At 33.4% G+C, this 21,230-nt stretch overlaps 1 protein-coding gene across 2 annotated transcripts in view; it reads left to right on the top strand.

Annotated features, from left to right (window-relative positions):
- The window catches only part of LOC140435294 (neurotrimin-like), a 635,066-nt gene that overhangs the window by 495,011 nt on the left and 118,825 nt on the right, over positions 1-21,230 (top strand). For both annotated transcript variants that reach the window (XM_072524122.1, XM_072524121.1), the window contains exon 5: positions 18,998-19,153. In XM_072524122.1, coding sequence (XP_072380223.1) covers positions 18,998-19,153 — 156 coding nt within the window. The remainder of the gene's footprint in view (positions 1-18,997; positions 19,154-21,230) is intronic.

Raw genomic sequence — 21,230 nt, 5'->3', positions numbered from 1 at the left:
GAAGAGCAGACATCAAAGGATCAAAAAGTCTTCCTCGGCCAAGCTCGTATTCCCATATTTCTCATGTATTCACCGTTGTTATCGAAGGAACCTTGTTCGGGGTCTTCCTCTTCTTCTATGACCAATGGATCTATCAAGGAACATTTTCCTAGCTGGATCATTCTGTTCCATCCAGTTTACATGTACTATCTACCTTAGACGTCCTATCTTAATATGTTTTACGATATCTGGCTCCTGGTATATTATAGTTTGAAGTTCAAAGTTGTTTTGTCTTCTCGACGCTGCTCCATTGTCATTCACAACTTCATAGATTCGCCTTAGTAGTTTTCTTTCGAAACATCCCAACATATTTTCAATACTTTTTGTTACAGTCCAGGTCTCTGAACCATATGTTAGAACTGGGCATATTATCGTTTTGTAGAGTTCAAGTTTCTGCCTTCGGTAAATAAAGCTTTAATTTTCACAGCTATTTTGTCAACATAGTATCCAGTATTATAGGACGTAGTGTTCATATAAAGAATATATCAGATAAAATACTGCTTATCGGAGCGAAGTAGAATAGTAGTAGAATAGTTTGTCCGATAGGGTAACTACGCCACCTTGGAAAGAAATCTGAACTACAAACATCTGATATTTCAATTATTTTTTTTTTTTGAAACGGTACAGTTAATTTATTGCTAATTTATTCTACAAATTGATGATTTAAATATCCTTATTCGGAATTTCACTACTTTTCAGTAATAATTTTTTCGCCAAATTGCTAAAAATATGTTACCGTAATTGTGAGGTAATATATACATATATTTACATATACATTTATTATAAAAATGACATGACTTTCAACAAACTTTAACGTTTCACCAAAACAAAATAAAATAAAATAATAATTAAATAAAATTAAGTAAAATTAAATCAAATTAAGTAAAATTAAATAAAATTACATTACACGTTTATTTGATTTTTCAATTAAAAATATATCTTCATTTTAATTTACTCGTTTAAACATATAAATCAGTGATTCGTTAGCACATTTTCCACAATATTTTAGGTGTTGAAAATGTTAATGTTCCGTAATGAACTTTTCGAGCAGCTTTTGATTTTTCTAAATTCAATTATTAACTTCTCTCTCTTATTATCTGAACTTTCCTGTTCCCATTCATAAATGTTTAAGCGAAATAATTTTGCCTCCTGACAGACAACTCATTGTATCGCTTAAATACAATCCAGCGATTCTGGGAAATGGGTAAATAATTCAAAGGTTCGGGTAATTATTGCGATGCTTCGTGTAGGGTTGGAGAGAAAATTGGGATTTTACAGGTTTTTTACATTATTTTTTATACAAAATGTAAGCCTTAGTCGATGTTTAGGTAGGTGTTTCGTTTAATTCATTTCATATTCGTTTTGAACCTTCTGGAGGGGTCCATACTAATATGCTTTACGTACGAGGATATATATTCATTAAAAAATTAATCAAGTTGATTTTATAATTATTTTTTTATCCACTAAAAATTTTTGAGAAGAGGATGTTATCTCAGAATTTGTAGGCACAAAAGTTTCAAATGTACCTTATGATAGGAAGAAAGCAGTATCCTTTAAGAGCATTATCAAAGCACAAACAAACATAATGGTAAAAAGAAAGAAGTAAACAAATTAACTTACAACAAGAAAGAGAAGAACATCTTTCACCTTAAATATTTTTTTTATTTTTTTATTTTGTAACGTTCCAACGAACATTCATTGGACGTCAATCTATGACGTGCCAACGAATATTCATTGGGTACCAATTTGTAACCCTTCGAGGCTCAATTTGTAATATCTCAACGTTGAGCTGCTGTTGTCAACTTGTAACCGCAAACCTTAGTTTGCTGCTACAACCCGACTAACATCACTAACAACGTTGGAGCGACAAATCGTTTCCCGTTGGGACCAATTTTTAACGTCATAACCCCTAATGTATCAATTGCAAAATTGCTACATTAGACGTTATACGAAACACTCCCTGGCTAGCTCACTCAGGACGTGAATATAGCCTACTCTGGAGCAACACACGCAAACAAGTAAAAAGAAGAAACATTACACAGTTAAATTAACACATGTTTATTAAAATATTAAAAAAAATGACAGAAAAATATATGTTTAAATATGATATTGAATTTAAATAAAAATTATTCGACTTCTTGCTACAGTGTTACATTATAGTAAAGAAAAATGTTTGTCACCAAATCCTAGGTTTTATCCTGGTCTTTTCTGTTGTGGTTGTTAGCAAGCCATGTTGTTAGCTGTGAATTTTCTTGCTCCGGAGTCAACTCTCCTATCGGAATGATAGTGCCATTCTCAGGCCGGTTGGTCTTCTGGATGTTAATAGAATTTGACCCGCACCTGAGAAATGTATCCCGGAGGTTGACTAAAATGAAGAAAAACACACCTTGCTTCAGAAAATGGTGAAACCAAAATGAGAGACCTTGCTTGGGGGATGAATAGGTGACCAATCAAATTTAACAAAATTTTATCATTATTCACCCAAGCAAGTCGAAAAACAATTCTTATTTATGTATTTATCAAAAGCAAATAGTTTTGCGGGGTTCGAAAGGCACCCAAAGGGACTAGCAGTGTCGTATTTTAAATTACATTTAGTTCTTTAAGAACAGGTTTCATGGCTATATACAGAGTTATATACCACTAAGCCATAATCAATTTTTGATCGAACTAAGGATAAAAAGATTTGTAGAAGAGTTGCCGTATCGCTGCCTCAGTTGATGTTCGACAGTGTCTTTAAATATTAATGCTTTGCTCGCAAGCACCTTTGAGAATTTTAATTTGACTTTTCCAAACCAATGTTTTGTCAAATGTAAGACCGAAAAATTTTATTTCTTTTACAAAGATCAGATTCTTACCTCTCAATGTTAAAATTAGATTATTCTCTTTTTGCTTTTTTGAACAGATCAAGCATTTAGTTTTTTTGTTAGAGAAGGTGAGTTCTGTTTTGTCAGATCATTTATGGAGATTATTTTATGCGCTCTGAAGGATTCTTTGGGTGGATTCTAGATTCGTTCTTCTTACTAAGAGAATCATATCGTGGGCGTACAGTCTTCCTTTAACTGGTTATTGTAATTGTTCCAAGATATCGTTAATTGCAACAAGAAATAAAGTTACACTTGGGGGACTTCGTTTTCCTGGATTTAAGTTGATAATAATGTTCCATTTGTACGTACCTTAAATGTCTTTAGTTGAAGAAAACTTTGAATTAATTTTAGGAATTGTCCATTTATACCCCAGGAGTGAAGCTTTTTTATTATACCATATCCTATGTGCAAAAATATATCGTAAAAAATAGCTAGACAGTGATGTTTGTTAATGGGTCCTTCGTTAACTTCGAATTCAAGATCAACTAGGTTATTCGTCATTAACCTATTTTTACGAAAGCCGTTCTGCTTCGGGATAAGTAATTTTTTATCTTCCAGAAAAGGCGACCTTTTATAACCTTTTCGAATAGCTTACAGGTTGACGGGGTTAGGGATATTACTGTATAGGATTAGGGATCTATTTTCGGTTTTTGAGGTTTAGGGATTGGGATAATATATGATTCTTACCAAGACTTTGGAAAGTAGTGCTGTATCCACGTTTGGTTCAAAAGATTAAGAAGGTATGTTCAAGCGTTTGTGCTTACTTTTTGGAGAAAAATTATTGTTTTTTAATGTTTTTTATGCCAAACAATGCATAGTGCAGTTCTTCTAGTGAAATTGGAGAGTTAATGTAGTCATCTGTGTTCTCTGTCGTCACTGTCTGCTTCTTTTCATTTCTAAATTTAAATTGAAGAAAATTTGGAGAGTAGTTGTTAGTGATGGAATTTTTTTCGTAAAGGTCTGCAAAAGTTTCTGTGATTTCTTCTGATGAGGTAATTAATTGATCATTATGTTTTAATAAACTAATTTGGGCGTTTTGAGGTTTTCCAGATAGTTGACAAATTTTTACCCATAATGCAGACAGGGGAGTAGAGTTGTTAATGGATGTCACGAAAGATTTACAGTTTTGTTTTTTGTTTTGCTTAATCTGATATCTAGATTCAGCTCTTAGTTTTTTTATATTCTATCTTTGTAGTAGGGTATCGTCTGAATTTGTTAAAAGCTCGCTTGTATTTTTTCATGGCTTCGTCACATTTTTTATTTCACCACGGTACTGGCGTGTGAGTTATTAGAGTTTTAATTTTTCCGACTGCTTTGTATATATATTTGTATATGCTTCCACTAGTACCTTAGAGGATTGTAGATCTTGAAGATATATTAAAGGTACTAGGATCAGAGAGATATGGGAGTTTTTGGACTACTTGGTCTAAGAAGACTGTCCAATTTGCCTGGTCTAATTTCCATTTTGAGAGAGAAGTGATTAAGGCGGTTTTAAAAGGATGGGTTATAAGAAGGGAAAAGTGCTTACTAGCAAATAAGTAGGGATGGACCTTAAAAAACGTCGTTACAGTATATCTAATACCTAAAATGTACTTGTTATTTTAAAAGTATTTACTCATATATGTTATTTTTCTTCTAATATTCTTCTAATATCTTTGCAACAATTAGATTATGATTTTGTGTTATCTCTCTTATTCACGTTTTCAATCTGTTTGAATCGTTTATCATCAGTTTTATCTCGTCCAGTTATTTTCCTACTTCTATTTCCGGTATTTCTTTCACAAAGTTTTAAAAATAAGTTACTGTCTATGAAATACCCCATTTTTAAACTTTCTTATTAAATATGCAAATATTATGAATAAACTTCATCAAATGATTCGTTTACCCACATTCGCCTCTTTTAAAAATATAAGAAAATGCAGAAGATACTACGAGGCGTCCCGTTCTTTTACGAAATGGAATCTTGGCACATAGCCAGATATTAAATTCGTTACTTTATTTCATTTCGTTTTATGTGTCGATTCTTTAGTAACGTAGACGAGTGCACTTTACACCGACATATTTTATATATAACAGCAACCATCAGCATTATGTAGCAGCTTTGTAAATTTTTCAAAGGCATTCTACGAGAAGCTCAGACACTGATTATATTAGGCTTGAATGTTGCTTATGAAACTATATAAAATAATAAATATAGGATGAAATAATAAAGTTAAATTTTTGCTTTTCAAGTCTGATTATGTTGCTGGTATAAGTAAATTCTTAGAAAAAATAACCGATGACTAAAATTTTATTTTATAATAATTTATAGACCAGGGCGGATCTGTAAAAAACGACTACATTTGAATGTGACAGTTGGCATTCTGTTTTTGGCAAAAAATAACTTTAGTAATAATAAATACACTTATCCACCCTCTCAAATAGATCGCGAATATTAATAAAAAAATTAAAATATTTAATAATTTCTTTTCCCATAACATTAAAAAGGTAATTTTGGAATAAAGTCGTAATAAAATAAGATAGTGACAATTGAATTTTCTATAAAATACGGCTGGTTACAAATGTTTTAATTTACTACCCTTGCTGCACAATAGCAATAAAAATACATTTTATTAAAGGAAAAATTGGCTATAAGTACATTTTGTAATTTTGTAGGCAGTTTTAATTTTAGTTATAAGGACAAATTGTGTTTTTACTGGGCTTTTCGGCAACCAGTGCGAAATGTAAACCCCTAGAGACAAGAAGTGACTCAAAGAAGCAACACATAAAATGTATTCGCCCATTGTCTCTTAACTAACACAATAATTTATATAAAGTGCATAATTTCACTCATTAGAGTGAAACACCTATTATTTTACCTTATCATTCATCATCATCCTCTCTCAATCCACTGCTGGACATAGGCCTCCATTGTTTGTCTCCAAAGTGTTCTATCTTGTGCTTGCTGTATCCAGTTTATTGTTGTCTTTCGTAAATCTTCTTGCCATCGTGTTGGTGGTCTTCCTCTGCTAAGTAACGGCTCTTGGTCTCCATTCAACTAGTTTGCGAGTCCATCTTTCGTCCTTTATTCTGGAAACGTGTCCAGCCAATTTCTATTTTAAGTTACAGCTTATTTCAATGATGTCTATTATTTTAGTCTTAGCTCGTAGATCTTCGTTTCTAATCCTGTCTCGCAGAGTGGCCCCTATCATTGATCGCTGCATTCTTCTCTGCGCTACTCTTAGTTTTTGTGCGTTTTTCTTTGTAATCGATAATGTTTCTGCACCATAGGTCATCACCGGTAGCACGCATTGGTCTAAAACTTTTTTTTTTCATATTAGTTGGGATGTCACTCTTAAAAACGTTCCAAAGAGCTTCGTATCCTGCCCATCCTTATTATTCTTTTGGATACTATTATTCTTTTGGATACTTCGGTTGTTTGATTGACCTTACTTATCTTAATTTAGTGATCCAGATATATATTTGTCTACCAGTTCTATTTCTTCATTTTGTATTTCAAGGTGTTTACTCGACATATTCGACAGTTCGACATATATATTTTGTTTTTGTTATATTCATTTTTAAACCTCTTGCATATGATGCATATGTTTAAAACATATGCATCATATGCAAGATATGCTCTTTATAAGGAATTCTGCTTGTTCATTGGCCGACTAATACCTCTATGGAAGGTTGTCACCCCATCTTTTGCGCGGTCTTTTGATACTTCTTTTGCTTGATTGGTAATAGGATATGAATAGAATGGATAAGCCATCTCTAGCTATTTTGACGACACGGGTCTCCTACATTCTGCTTATGTAGTTATTTTATGCTTTTTTCTGTTCTATTTCTGATCTCTCAGCGTATTTCCTGTAATTCTTCTCAGTACTCTCATCTCTGCCGTTTTTAGTAGGCTTTGTGTTGTGGCTGTGTCAGGTCTTATTTCTGAGTCATATGTCATTATTGATCTTACACTGGCTTTATAAATTCTTGATCTCATCTTAGTGTTAATGACTCGAAGGCTCTTTGTCACAGGAAATATTCAGGAGGGTGTACGACAGGAAAGAATTCTCTCATCAATGCTATTCAAATTATATTCAGCCTATATTTTTCGTGAATCATTGGAAGATGAGTCAGCTGGAAAAGCAATAAATGAAGAATACTGACGATGTGGCTATAATAGCCAACAATTTGGACTGGACTCAAATAACTGTCATCTAAAGACTATTTTTTTTTCGAGTTTTATTCACCACCATCGCTATTGAAGTCTGCGATCTTCTGAGAAATTTATCCATTTTACAAACGTGCATAGCAAGAGGAAAAACAAAAGGATGACATCCGTGTGATTGAGCTTAACTGAGTGAGATGAGAGTTAAAACAAAAGAACATTGCAGGTGGTGGCAGGTGGCGCATGAGGAAGGCGCCACCTGCCACCAACTGTAATTTTTTTCACAACTTTTTTATTCTATAAAAGGCCAATATGAGCTGGTCTCCAAAAAGCTATCTTAAAAATATAGTTGTGACGAAAAGAAATTGCATTTTTAAATCAGAGCATCAAAAATATTTTCATTAAGTCTTATCTTTTCCGCTACCACAATGGCTATAAAGCTGTGATATTGTATAAATTAGTTACTAGTTAGTCACTTTAAAAGGATTATTTTTAAAAAGTTTAAATTAAATTACAAACACGTAATACAAATGGTTACCTTACACTAAATTTACACTCTATAACTTTATCTATTACATCTTTAATTAAATTCATCAGTTTAATATCAGAAAGTGAAATGCCCAACATTTGAAAACACGGATCGGAATCAACAACAAAACAATGAGTATTAATAGGTCCTTTATGTGGCAAAGATGAAGTTCCCGAACAAAATCAACAGATGAGAACACAACCATTGATGCGAAAACTTCTTGTTTGTGTTTTCTGTTTTCCGAAGTTATTTCACCTACATTCGATGAAAACTTTCCTTTTCTCATTTGTTTCGGAAATACTGTTTGGCAACGATTGTGGTTTGTTTGCTTATTTGGACAATTTACATTGGGACATTGAAAAATTGATGGAAGCTTAAAATTATTTTGTAATAGAGCTTCATTTTTCATTGTTATGTTTGTAATATGGTACTATAAACGTGAACGACATTTGAGTATCATATTTTGATAGAGAAAATACCGTTTTCAAAATGTATTGTTCCTTACCCTAAAGTAAACTTTGTGTGACCGATTTATATTTATATCGATACCTTTATCGATTTTTTTTGGAAAAATTTTCTCGATATACGCGACTAGTATAAAGCTGACTTCTCTAATTTCACTATTTGGGAGAGTGAGTCATCGTTTGAAGGCGTAGAAGGGGGGGAAGACGTATGAAAATCCAGTGGCGTACACTCACTTTTATTTCAACGTTAATTATATTATATTGTTTAAATATTATTGTTCAAAATAGGCCACAATATATTTATCTGCAGGTTTTTACTGTTTCCATCTCTATGTCCAAAGACCGTTTTCAAAGATATAAATTATAGTTATATTTATTTTATTTGTTTATTATTATATATTTATATAGAATATATATATATATATATATATATATATATATATTCTGTGGCTATATAAGCCACAGAAAAATAAATATTGCTATCATTTGTATATTTAAAAACGATCTCTTTATATAGAGATTGAAACGTCAGTAAATTAAACATTTCAATTAAATATATTGTTACTTATTCCCAACATTATTTCTAAATATACAGAACGGTAAGCAAAAAGCCATAGAAAAATAAATATTACTATCACTTGTATATTTGAAAACGATGTCTTTATATAGAGATCGAAAAATCAGTAAATTAAACCTATAAATAAATATTTTGTGGCTTATTCCATACAGTCTCCTAAAAATACAGAATGCCACAAACAAAAAGCTATAAAAAACAAGTCATTTTGCAGAAAGCTTACTGATGCCACCAGGCTGTCGCGGAAGTTACGCTAAAACGTCTTTTGACGTGACCCGTCCTTAAAGAGTTACACAATGAAATTTTTTTAAAACAAATTTTAAGACAGTTTCCACATCACCCGAGAGGTATGTCTTGTGGCGCGTCACTTTTTTTAAATAAGTGTTCGCTAAGAGCCATATTGTCCTATTAAATAAAATAAACAAAACACTTAAACAGTATAAAACGAAACAAAATAAAATCCTATAAAATAAAATAAAATTCTATAAAAACAAAATAAAAATAACTTTGGAAGTAACAAAACATTGTACTATTCTATTTAAACACAAACACTATACACACTTAATATGTTCTTCTCGTTTTTTTTTGTTTTTGGTTTTTTTATGCTGATGCCTACTAAACTATTAGAAAATATTATTCGCTGTCTAAATCTGAAGATGCAGTGCTGCTATCGCTGTCATTATCTTCACCTGGTGTAATTATAATTGGCTCTAGTAAAACTTTGACATGAGTGTCAAGTTCCCACATACGATACTCTTCTTTAATTATGTGGCCTATACATTTAGCCCATTTCTCTGGAGTTACATGGAGGATTGCTTGAATCAAAAGTTCCTTAACTTCGTTTAATTTGAGCGTTTTGTTATTGCGTGCTACTTTTCCTTTCACTTGCGCCCAGATAAGTTCAATGGGATTAAGTTCGCAATGATAAGGTGGTAGACGTAGAACTTTGACACCATAATCTTTTGCAGTTTCATCCACAACATATTTAAGATATTCACTTTTCCTTAACCGTGCAATGTCAAGTAGTTGAATTTTGAGCATTGATTCTTCGTATGCAATCCCCTTTTCTGTAAGCCATTCTTGAATTCTTCCTTTCCGCCATGCCGTCGTCGGTAATTGTTCTAGTCTGCGGCTATGATATGGCGCATTGTCCATAACAACCACAGACCCAGATTCCAAATTTGGTAAGATTCTCTTAAACCAGCGCTCAAATACTTCGGAAGTCATTTCTTTATGATAATCACCTGTTTTTTCGACTCAAATTGAAGCAAACCATCATCAAAGAACCCTGTATCACTTCCTATATGGGTGATGATTAAACGCCGTCCCTTTCCTGATGGAGATTTTAATCCTGTAGACCAGTCTTCTATAAATGCTTCGCGTTTACTTTTGACATTTAAATCTTGCCAAACTTTTCCAACTGTATGACCTTCGTTAATCCAGGTTTCATCCAAATAATATATTTTGCATCCAGTGCTGCGAATTTTTCGTATTTCTTCTCCACAGAATAATTTCATTTTTTTCTAATAGCATACTTTTTCTGTTGCGTTTTACATATCGAAAGTTCATTTCGCGCATGGTTCTGATTAAGACCCTATGAGATATCTTGGGTAAAGAGTCATCGTTTTTGAGCTCTTGAGAATTTTTTTTCAGTGTTGGAATTTCACTCCGAAAATAAAATGAATAAATTTTTCGACGTATAATATTCCTTGTCTCGTCATCGAACACAACGCTTTTCCTACCTCTAGTTTTACCTTTTTCTTGCTTTTTATTTTCCGATGTATTTTTAAGTACACGATAAATACAGCTAACGGATACTTTTGTTAAACTGCTACAAATGTCGACCGCTTGGCTAACATTTAATGCCATTTTTCTGCAGACAATTCCTTCATAAACGTTTCGTATCATTACCTTCTCTTCGGACGTTAACATTTTCCGTCTCTTTTGCGGCTTTTCATTTTTGGAATCAACATTAGAATTTTGCTGTCTTCTCTTGGAACAACTCGGTTTTTCGTCCAACTCCAATAAAACTCAAACCAAATAATCACAGAATATAACTAAAAATTTACTATAAAACGACAAACTATAACACTCGTATTATCAATAACACGTTTTATCAATAACACAAACTTATCGCATAAAATATATTCACAAAATGCAACACATGCCCTACCCTTAGAAACGCCACTGTAAATGAACTATTGTTGCTGGGCACTTGCTCGACAAAAACTAGTTTTACGGATTTTTGTGAGTCGGAATTCCGTCTCTAATTCCAAAGTTGCCAAACGATTGAAAAATATTGTTTTAAAATATCGATGTTTATTTTATAATTTTAAATATGTAACGAAACCAAACATATAAATAAAATTTATTTAATTACAATTTTGTACTTAATTTTTACTATTGAAAAAATAATATTTTTTGGTATTTTTATGACGGTAATAATCGCTGCGTGGAAGAATACAGGTTTTGTATGACCATAATTACTACTTGTGAACAAGAATTGGCTACACTGTACGACAAGTCCTGGTCAGTTTTTCTATAGAGAAGCACAAATAAATATACTACTTTATATATTCTGTAATTTCTTATGAGGAAACGCAAATTGCAATCGAGAAAACAGGCAGTTTTCGAGGGCCGCTGTGTACATTTAAATTTGAGGATATTCGCCGTTTAAACTATGAAATCACTCTTCTGAATTGAGGGTTTCTACTTTAGGTATATTAAGCGTTGCTTAAAAATTGCAATAATTGTGTATAGATAGATAGATAGATAGACATTTACTGTTTTTAGAAACTACAGTTTTATAACAATGAGCTTAGAAAGTACAAATTATAACAACTAGTCTAGTATAAACAAATGTAACAAAAAGAAGTGCTCTAAATAAATAAAATGGAGAGCAGATTTAGTAAATATCAACTAAATAAATGAGAAACTGAAGCTTATTCATTTCAAATAAAAGATCCGAGTCTTATGATATTCCAAATATATATTGCATTTTCTTAACAAGAATTGACTCTAGTCCTATACACTACAAAAAACTCAGTTTTTGGCCCTGATGACATCCCGTCAATTTTCCACAAATATCTCCATGAAGAAACTATAAATACATTGTTTCAATTGTACAACCTAATCTGATCTCGACAAGAATTTTCTTCTAAATGGAGGAAATCCATTATATTTCCTATAAAAAAGCATCTCCCTTCCCAACTCTTCAAACTCGTTTAGACCAATCTTTCTAACACATACCTTTGAAAATTATTGGAAAAATGATCAAGTAATTAATCTGGTGTCTAAAAAACAATATCCTTAATACTACTCAATCAGGTTTTGGACGTAATCGAAGCACTACTGATAATTTAGTGATCCTACAAACAGATATAGCAAATGCTATGGCCTCCAAGCAAGATATAATCACAATACTTTTTTATATAGAAAGTGGTTTCGATATAAAATATAAGTCGTTTGTTTTTTAAAAAACTGGTAGAAAATAATCTTACGGCAACATAATATGCTGTATAAACAACTGTTTAAATAATAGAAATTTCAGAATCACAGTTAAAGGAGTATTATTCGACAACTATGTCACTAAAAATGGTGTATTACCCCAAGATTCTACTTTAAGTTCTACTCTCTTTCTAGAAGCCATCAATGATATTTGGTATCATATAAAATTTCCCGTTGAATTTTTCCTATAAGCAGACGACCTTATTGTATACTGCCAAGAAAAATTCACAGCTGCAACCTCATCTTTATGACAAAATTCTGTCAAGTCCCTTACTACGTGGTCCAAGAAAACTGGCTTCAAGTTCTCTTCCAATAAATCCAAAATAATTAAATTCAGCAGAAGATATAACAGCGCAGAAATACCCAAATAACACTAAACGAAGTAAATTTGGAGTTAATTGATTATTACAAGTTTTTGGGATTAACTTTCGATAACAAACTCACCTGACGTCATCAGAGCGATGAAATAAAAGGCAACTCGCCCAGATGTATACTTTCAATCCTACAGATCCTACAATGCTTGTGGCAAGACACAATATTATCTCAAACACTCAAACAAATAATATCATTTTTCGACAAACTTTTCAAGGATATTGTGATTACATCCCACTATGATAAGGTGCTTTATATCGATGCATTCCAAAACGTAGATGGAAGTAGCTGTTCTGTCACTACAGTTAATACAGCATTAGGACAATACCGAATATATAACGAGTGTAGCGTGTTGTCAAGAGAACTCTTTAGTATTTCAAAAGCTCTCGAGTTCCTTTTTGACAATCATCAAAGTGTAGCTCTTTGCATCAATTCCTTATCCGCAATTTATTTGTTAGAAAATATTTTTAATCAACATCACCTAGTGCAAAAAATACTAGAATTGATCCATCTCCACACTTCCCGAGGAACTTCAATAACAATAATATAAGTGCCTTCTCATATTGGCATCCAAAAAAATGAGATAGCTCACAAAAAAGCATCTAGTTCCAACTTACCCATCTAAAAAATACAGCTCCAAGAAGATATAAAATCAAAACGAATAACCAAAAATCAAAAGGAATATCTAAGGCAAGTGGCAGGAACTTTGGATCACCAAATACACAAATCTTAAAAAAATACACCCTAATCTAAACAGCTACTTAACCCTAGTATCTTTGAGCAGAAAAGAGAATATAGCAATACAAAGATTGAGGATAGGATACACACGTTTGACACAAGGTCGTCTTATGTCCGTTACAAATCAACACTTATGCTCCTTGCAAATGTTGCAATTAGTACAAATTTTAGATAGTCGAATATGATATATTATACCAGGTTAATTTTTACACATAGCGATAAGATGATGTTCTAAGTAGCGCCATGGTGCGAATGTATTTTATGAGCAACATTCTTTTTTGTTTTTCACAGCCAGTTAGAAATGTTACTCTCCCAAAATAATTTATAATCCAATATTTAAAAATATTATGAGACTTAGTTGTATCTGTTTTTATTTACTGAATTATTCGCCAGATAAATTTGGACATTTTTATCTGATGCTCTAGTCCTTCGTGCCAAACCTTATCGAAGGCCTGTGCTACATCCAAAAATAATCCTGAGCAAATCTTATTTTCTTTAAGTGATCTTTCGATAACGTCCTTGATCCATTGGCTTAAATCAATTGAAGAGTGCTGATTTCGTAATCAGAATTAATGATTTGGAATGAATCGTCTTTCTTCGATAATAGGTTTAAGCCTCTTAAGCAAGAGCTTTTCGAACAGTTTCCATTCGCGATGAACGGAGTTTGATGAGAGAGAGCTTTGTTACTACCGGTAGTCAACAGACGAAAAAGAATCCTAAAACGCACGTCTATTTGGTACGAATGTCAAGATCAGAGGTGAAAAGCCTCTCGTTGCCATGCAGGTCAACAGTCAAGAGCGAGTTTATTCTTCATTTTTTAAGGTATGTCTGTATTTCTTTGAGAGTAGGGTTAAAGTGCAAGTAGGAACTATTACTAAGGGTTGGATTCAACCAAATGATTTTTATTATTGAGGTCGAGAATTATAGGAATTAATACACCGAAAAATATAACATGGTTTTTGGCATGTGAAAAATTGAACAAATTTTCCAAAGCAGATTTCTAAATGTCTGCTCTTTCAACTCTATCAAAAGTTTTTTATTATCAATCAATCTTATATATAATTTAGGTCTCCAGGCCTAGAAGGCCCATGGCTTGGGTTACTATTCTTTTCCATTATTTTCTGTTTGTTGCTTTATTTTTCCAGTTTGGTATTTTAAGTTTTTCTATGTCTTTTTCAACATCCTTCTTCCACCTGGTTTTCGGTCTGCCTTTCTTCCTTTTTCCTCCTATTCCTCCCATTAGCATTATTTTTGGCAGTTTCGTGTTTTCCATTCTTTGGATGTGTCCCAACCATCTCAGTCTTTGTGACTTTATGATCCCTACGATATTCGGCTCTCCATACATCTCCTCTAATTCCATATTTGGTATTTTTATCCATATACCATTCCATAATTTACCTCCAAATATTTTCCTGAGGACTTTTCTTTCCCAGACTTGCAGCAAGACTTGCTCGGATTTGTTCATTGTCCATGTTTCACTGGCATATAATACAATAGGTCTTATTACTGTCTTATTTATTCTCATCTTAGCCCTTCTAGATATGTTTTTGCTTCTTAATAAATTGTTTAGTGCAAAAATACAACGGTTACCGGCGATAATTCTCGCTTGGATTTCTTCCTTCATATTTGGTCTTCTCGTGAATGTCGCTCCTAAATACTGGAATATTTCTACTTCTTCGAATTTATGTTTTTTCATCTGTTATTACTGTCAGATATTATTCTTGTAGGTAATCTCTTTCTGTCCATTCCATATATTTGTTCTTTTCTTCATTTATGTACATCCCTTTCTTTCTCGCTTTCATTTCTAATCTTTTTATTATTTCTTTTAATTCTTGCTTACTTCTGGCTATCAGTACAATGTCGTCAGCAAATGCTAAGCATTGGTGTTTTCTTTGATATATAAGTCCTGACTTGTTGATTCCAGCTTCTCTGATGGTAACTTCGAGGACGATACTGAACAACAGCGATGACAGTGGGTCTCCTTGTCGCACCCCCTTACTGACCTCAAACTTATCTGTTTCTTCGCCATTTATTTTAACCCTATTTTCTGTTTTTCGGAGTGTCACTTTTACCATTCTTATCAGTACTTCACTAATTCCCATTTCACGTAGTGCTTTGTATATTTCTTTGCGCTTTATCCTATCGAACGCTTGTTTAAAGTCGATGAATAGGGCCATTGTAGGTTTCCCATATTCGTAGCTTTCTGCTTGTATTTCGCGCAGTAGGAAAATTTGATCCACTATGCTGCGCCCTCTTCTGAATCCACATTGATATTCCCCTATGGCATTATCTATATTTTGAGATAGATTATCTTTTATATATACTGCAAGTATTTTATATGCAACATTTAGTAGGGCTATTCCCCTGTAATTGTGGCATAAACTTTTGTCGCCTTTTTTGTGAAAAGGGCACAGTGTCGCTTCGGTCCATTCCTTCGGTAATTTTTCTTGTTCCCATATGTCTTTTAGCAACTTTTTCAAATGCTTAATTAGTCCAATCAATCTTACTATCCTTAATAGCTTTTCTCTCGTCTGCCTCTGTATAAATAATAAATCTTAGATACCCCTTCCTTTTCTAGCTCTATGTTGATATTGGATGTAATATATCAAGACCGATGTAATACACTACAGTCAGAACCTCATGTTTAGCGTATGTACATAAAACAAAGGATAGTAGATTAGGAATTACAATATTTCCTTCAATATTCAACGGACATAGATCAAATGAAGCAAAAATGTAGAGAACTAAAATACATTTGAGTGCTTTGTTTCTCTAGCATTAATTTCTCAACCGGCCACTAACTTGCATATCTCTTGTTCGAAAATTCCTAAAGGAAATGCCAGGAAGGCTCGCAGGAATACATACATGTAAATGGAAATGAATTATTTCTGGATAAATTCGCATTTTGAGAGAACAATAGGCGGCTACGAGTGATCTAGAATTCTATGGGGAAAGAAAAATAAAATGGATGCATTTTGGACGAGAAGGCACAGTGAGTTTTAATTTTGATAACTACGGGCGGTTGTATGTAAACCAGAAACATACGGATATACTGCGGTATTTATTAAAATAAATTAAAATATCTTTTTGTTTCTGCAATAATTATTATAGAATAGAAATTTAAAATCAATAAAATAGTTGAACTGTTTTGTTTGACATTTTGTCGTTCAGGACCGAGATCATAGTGAGTATCTCTAGTAATATACTGTAGAAAAAAAAAATAATAATAAAAAGTACTCTTTTAATTACTGTCTTACGTTTCGATTTTCAATCCTAAAATTGCTTGGCCGCGATTTTGTAGGCAATGCCACACTTTAAGTTGAAAAATTTGAGGGTGGTGTTTGTACCCTCGGGACATAAAATTCTGTCATCATCAAAAAATCGCTAAGAAAAGGTAAAAAAACAACGATGAAATAGGTGAAACGTAAAGACCAAATGAGATTATGGAAAGATGGGGACAATACTTCAGCGAACTCCTAACACCAAGACAGCCGAAAGAGGAAACCGTAATGATAGAAGTAGAAGGAGAACATAAACAAGAAAATTATATCCAAATAAAAAAAAATTAAAAATGCAGGTAATAATACAAAGAGGGGTAAATCGGCTGGTCATGACAAAATCACTGCTGAAATGTTAAAGCCAATGGGACCGAAATAAGTTGAATTTTTAACCAAAATTATGAACATGGCTTGGAACCGATGTACAGTCCCCGAAGATTGGAGAATTGGCATAATCTTTAAGAAAGGAGACCCAAGAACTTGTGAAAATTATAGACGAATTAATCTACTCAGTATCGTCTCCAAAATATATGAAAGCATCCTAGAAAAGAAATTAAGACACATCGTTGAACCAAATCTAGATGAAGTACAAAGTGGGTTTAGGAAGGGACATAGTACGCAAGACCATATATTTACGTTGAAACAAATAATTGAGAAAGCTAGAATAAAGAACACAGAAATATATATGGCTTTTCTAGATATTGAGAAAGCATTTGACACAGTGTCCCAGGAAGCAGTTTGGAAAAGTCTGTAAAATAGAAATATTGACCGTCAACTAACAGGTGCTATCAAAAGTCTGTATCAAAATAACAAGAGTTATGTACGTAAGGATAACTTGGAATCAGAGATGTTTTCAATAAACGAGGGTCTAAGACAAGGAGGTGTTATGAGCCCAACACTGTTCATATTGATTATTGACGACATAATTAAGGAAACAAAAGCAAGTATACACAAAGTACATGTCGGATATAGTAAACTACGACCAATTAGTAGAGCTGAGTGTGCATTCGCAGCTGATCTCATGTTATGCGCTTCCAACGAAAGGGACCTCCAGAAAAATATAGATATCTGGAATAATAAGTTGGCCATTAGAAACATGAAGATTAATGTTAAGAAAACCAAGGTGATGCTAATAGCGAAAACTAAACGACATGTTAACATCAAGAATTTATAAAGAAAGTCAAATATTGACATATGCCTCAGACACAATACCCGATACAGCCACAACACAAAAGTTACTGAAAATGGCAGAGATGAGAGTACTGAGAAGAATTACAGGAAATATGCTGAGAGATCGAAAGAGAAGTGAAGACGTTAGACGAAAATTTAACGTACAGTGTATAAATGAATGGACAGAAAATAGAAAAAAAGAATGAAATAACCACATAAGCATAATAGAGGAGACCCTTGTCATCCAAATAGCATAGCTAAGCTTTGTGCCCTCCAATTATGAAAAACTGGCAGGACCCTGGTCTACCTGGCCTTTGGGCATACGACCGTTAGCGCCTCCACTGCCCCTACGAGTCCGACACCAAAATGAAGGTGGCGCATTGCATACACATCGCGGGGCTCCACCTTCCCCGTAGTACCTGTGTTGCGATTACCTCACCCATATCTGTTATCACCTCCCACGGGCGGACAGGTGATGCAGGCAGAGGAATTTCCACCTCGCACGTAGACAGGTCGCAGCAGAGGATCTCTCCTCTACCACTCTTAAATCTCCAGGCGGGTACGTGCCGAGACACCGACGACCCTATTGGTTGTGTAAGGCCAAAAGAGATGTGTACGGGCCCAGCTCGTTCAACCTCGCCTGGTTCTCTTGGAATGAGAGTAGAGTGGTCCCACGAGAGTCTCGTCTCGGATACTAGGAGTGTAAACCGGTGACCGTGATGCCTAAGCGCCTCGAGTGCGTTTCTACAGACCCGACACCTCAAGCGACGGCTCTCCACCTCTCAATTCCTATCCATTAGTCGCCTCTTACGACAAGCAGGGCCTTCTGACTTCGGCCGTATTCTTATCTCCGCGAGCCGAACGAAGTTGTCCAAATAGCAATAGATAAGTCACCAATCAGCAGAAGAAGTATCGGACGACCGCGCAAAAGATGGAGTGACAACCTTCCATAGAGGTAATAATCCGCCAATGAACAAGCAGAATCGCTTATAAAGAGGAAAAATAAGAAAAAGAAAATATTCTCAACTTGCAAACAGCAGAGACTCAAAAACATTTTGGTCAGTAATTTTCAAAGATTTTGGTCAAAGAAATTTCGTAAAAATCACAATGTTTCTTTTCTTGATGATGACTAATGGGAACAATTTTATTTAAATATATATACCCTCACAACTATATTATAATACACTGGGTGTTATACTATTGTTATACAGTGAGTTACAAAATATTTTATATTAGGTATTTATATATCACTAGTCTTCAAAAATATTTTTGCGTATATTTGACAAAATCACTTACACTATGAATTCTTTTCTAGTTCCTCCAAGTATAATCGACAAAGAAACCAGTTCCGATATGGTTGTGCTTGAATCTACAAACGTTAGTCTAACTTGTAAGGCAACAGGATATCCTGAACCCTACGTAATGTGGAGAAGAGAGGATGGTGAAGATATACGTTACAATGGGGAAAACGGTACGTCTATATTTTAAACTGATCATAGCTCTTTTAATATGATTTACATGAAACGCCGATTTGTTTAATATTTTGACGCCACCCACACTTTGGGAACCACTGCTTTAGAACAACTGTTTTATGACAAGTTGAATTTTTTTGTGTTTTTCATCGATTTAAATTAAAATACATCCTAATAAATCGTATAATATTGAAACAACGTCCATTCACGAATTTCCAATATGTCAACTCTTATTTTGTTTGATCACCAATCGTTTTGCGTTTTTGTAAACGCGACCAATGAATTATTCGCTGTCATTATCAATGTAAACATTTAATTGTATTTTCAAGCATGGGCTTGTTTTTCAAAAGACTCTTTTCGATAATTAATATCGGCGTGCGGAACAATTATAAATAGAATTAATTGGTTTTAAATTAAAAATTCATTTAAAATATGAAATCGTTATGAAATGGTACGTTTTATATATTTTATTTCATTCGATTACAAATTAGAGGTGTTCCAAACGAATTAAATTATACATTAGTTCTAAAAGGATAAAATTAACAAATCTACCATAAAAGGGTTGGTTTAAAAATTGAATAAAATAATTATTGATTTATATTAATGACGTTCTTTAAAAAATTATTTGGCTTCACAAGAGGCTAAATTTAGTGCTAATAATGCATTCACACTAATTTGTTGATTTCTTTCTCCTGTTACTTATTTTTATTCCAAAGTTTAGGGATTTGTTGTCTGCCTAAGGATCAAATTTTGGTCCTTTCAACTTCAGCGTGACATATTTCATCTATAGTTACACATAGAGTTTCTTCTGAGCCTTTAGTTCTTCATTAAATCGTTCAACTATACGCAGTATAGTCGGTTTGATATATTTACGCGGGTTTCGGATTAACAAAATTATGCTAATGACTCATTGATAACCAGTTGCAGTAAACGACTTCCCAGAAAATTAGGTAAAAACTGCATTAATGGTCATATTTTAAAATACATTAAAATAACATTAGGGTAGGTATAAATTTGTTACAATATTGCAGTTGAATTGATTCTTTGCCAGTGTTGACATTGTATGTTTGGTGGAAATATTTAAAAATGCCTAGACGTGTGTTAGATGTAGATAGTCTAATTTGTAGTGTACATAAGTATGTTACGGATGAAAAAGAAAGTGGCGGTTCTTTAAAATCGGTAATGTCTGTTCAACAACGCGTATGTGATGCTCTAGGAATTAGTGAAACCAAACTAAGAGGAGTATTACAAAATCGCAATAATGAACGGCCGAAAGAAGATCACCGAAAAACTCGCCTATCATTGAAAACGAAAGATATTCTAGATGGAAAAAAATTTGAAACTCGTGATACCATTTATCGAATGCGAGCCAACAAGGAACATGTGACCTTAAATACAATTCTCTCGGAATTAAAAGATAGAAAATTTGACGAAATTGGCAGAACAAGTCTATGGCAAGTGATACATAATTTGGGTTTCAAATTTCAAAAGGAGGATAACAGAAAAGCCCTTTGTGAAAGAAGTTCTGTTGTGCATAAAAGAATTAACTTTCTAAGAAAATATTCTAAATTAAAAGAAGAAAGGGCAAATTTTATATATTTAGACGAAACATGGATATTTTCTAGGGGTGCAACCAAGAGAATATGGCAAGATGATAACGTAAAGTCTATCAAACATACTGATGGAGAAGGGAAGCGACACATAATTTTACATGCAGGAGGAAAATCGGGTTTTATAGAAGGTGCTGATTTAATATTTTCATCTAAATCAAAATCAAGTGACTATCACGATAATATGAACACAGAAATGTTTGTAAAATGGTTACATGAAAAACTTCTCCCAGGTTTAAGTGAGCCCAGCGTAATTATTTTAGACAATTCACCTTACCAAGTCCAACGAATTCTTGGACTGTTAATAAAATTAAAGAATGGTTGACAAAGGAACATATATCATTTACACAACATATTTTAAAATCAGAATTATTACGCTTGGCAAATATCCACGCAAAACCAAAAACCTTTGTTGTGGATCAGATTATTGAAAGTTACGATCATCAAGTTTTACGTCTGCCACCGT

The sequence above is a fragment of the Diabrotica undecimpunctata genome, chromosome 2 (assembly GCF_040954645.1).
Source record: "Diabrotica undecimpunctata isolate CICGRU chromosome 2, icDiaUnde3, whole genome shotgun sequence".
NCBI lineage: Eukaryota > Metazoa > Arthropoda > Insecta > Coleoptera > Chrysomelidae > Diabrotica > Diabrotica undecimpunctata.
Note: the sequence above shows the minus strand (reverse complement) of the source record. Positions and strands in the feature narration are given on the sequence as shown.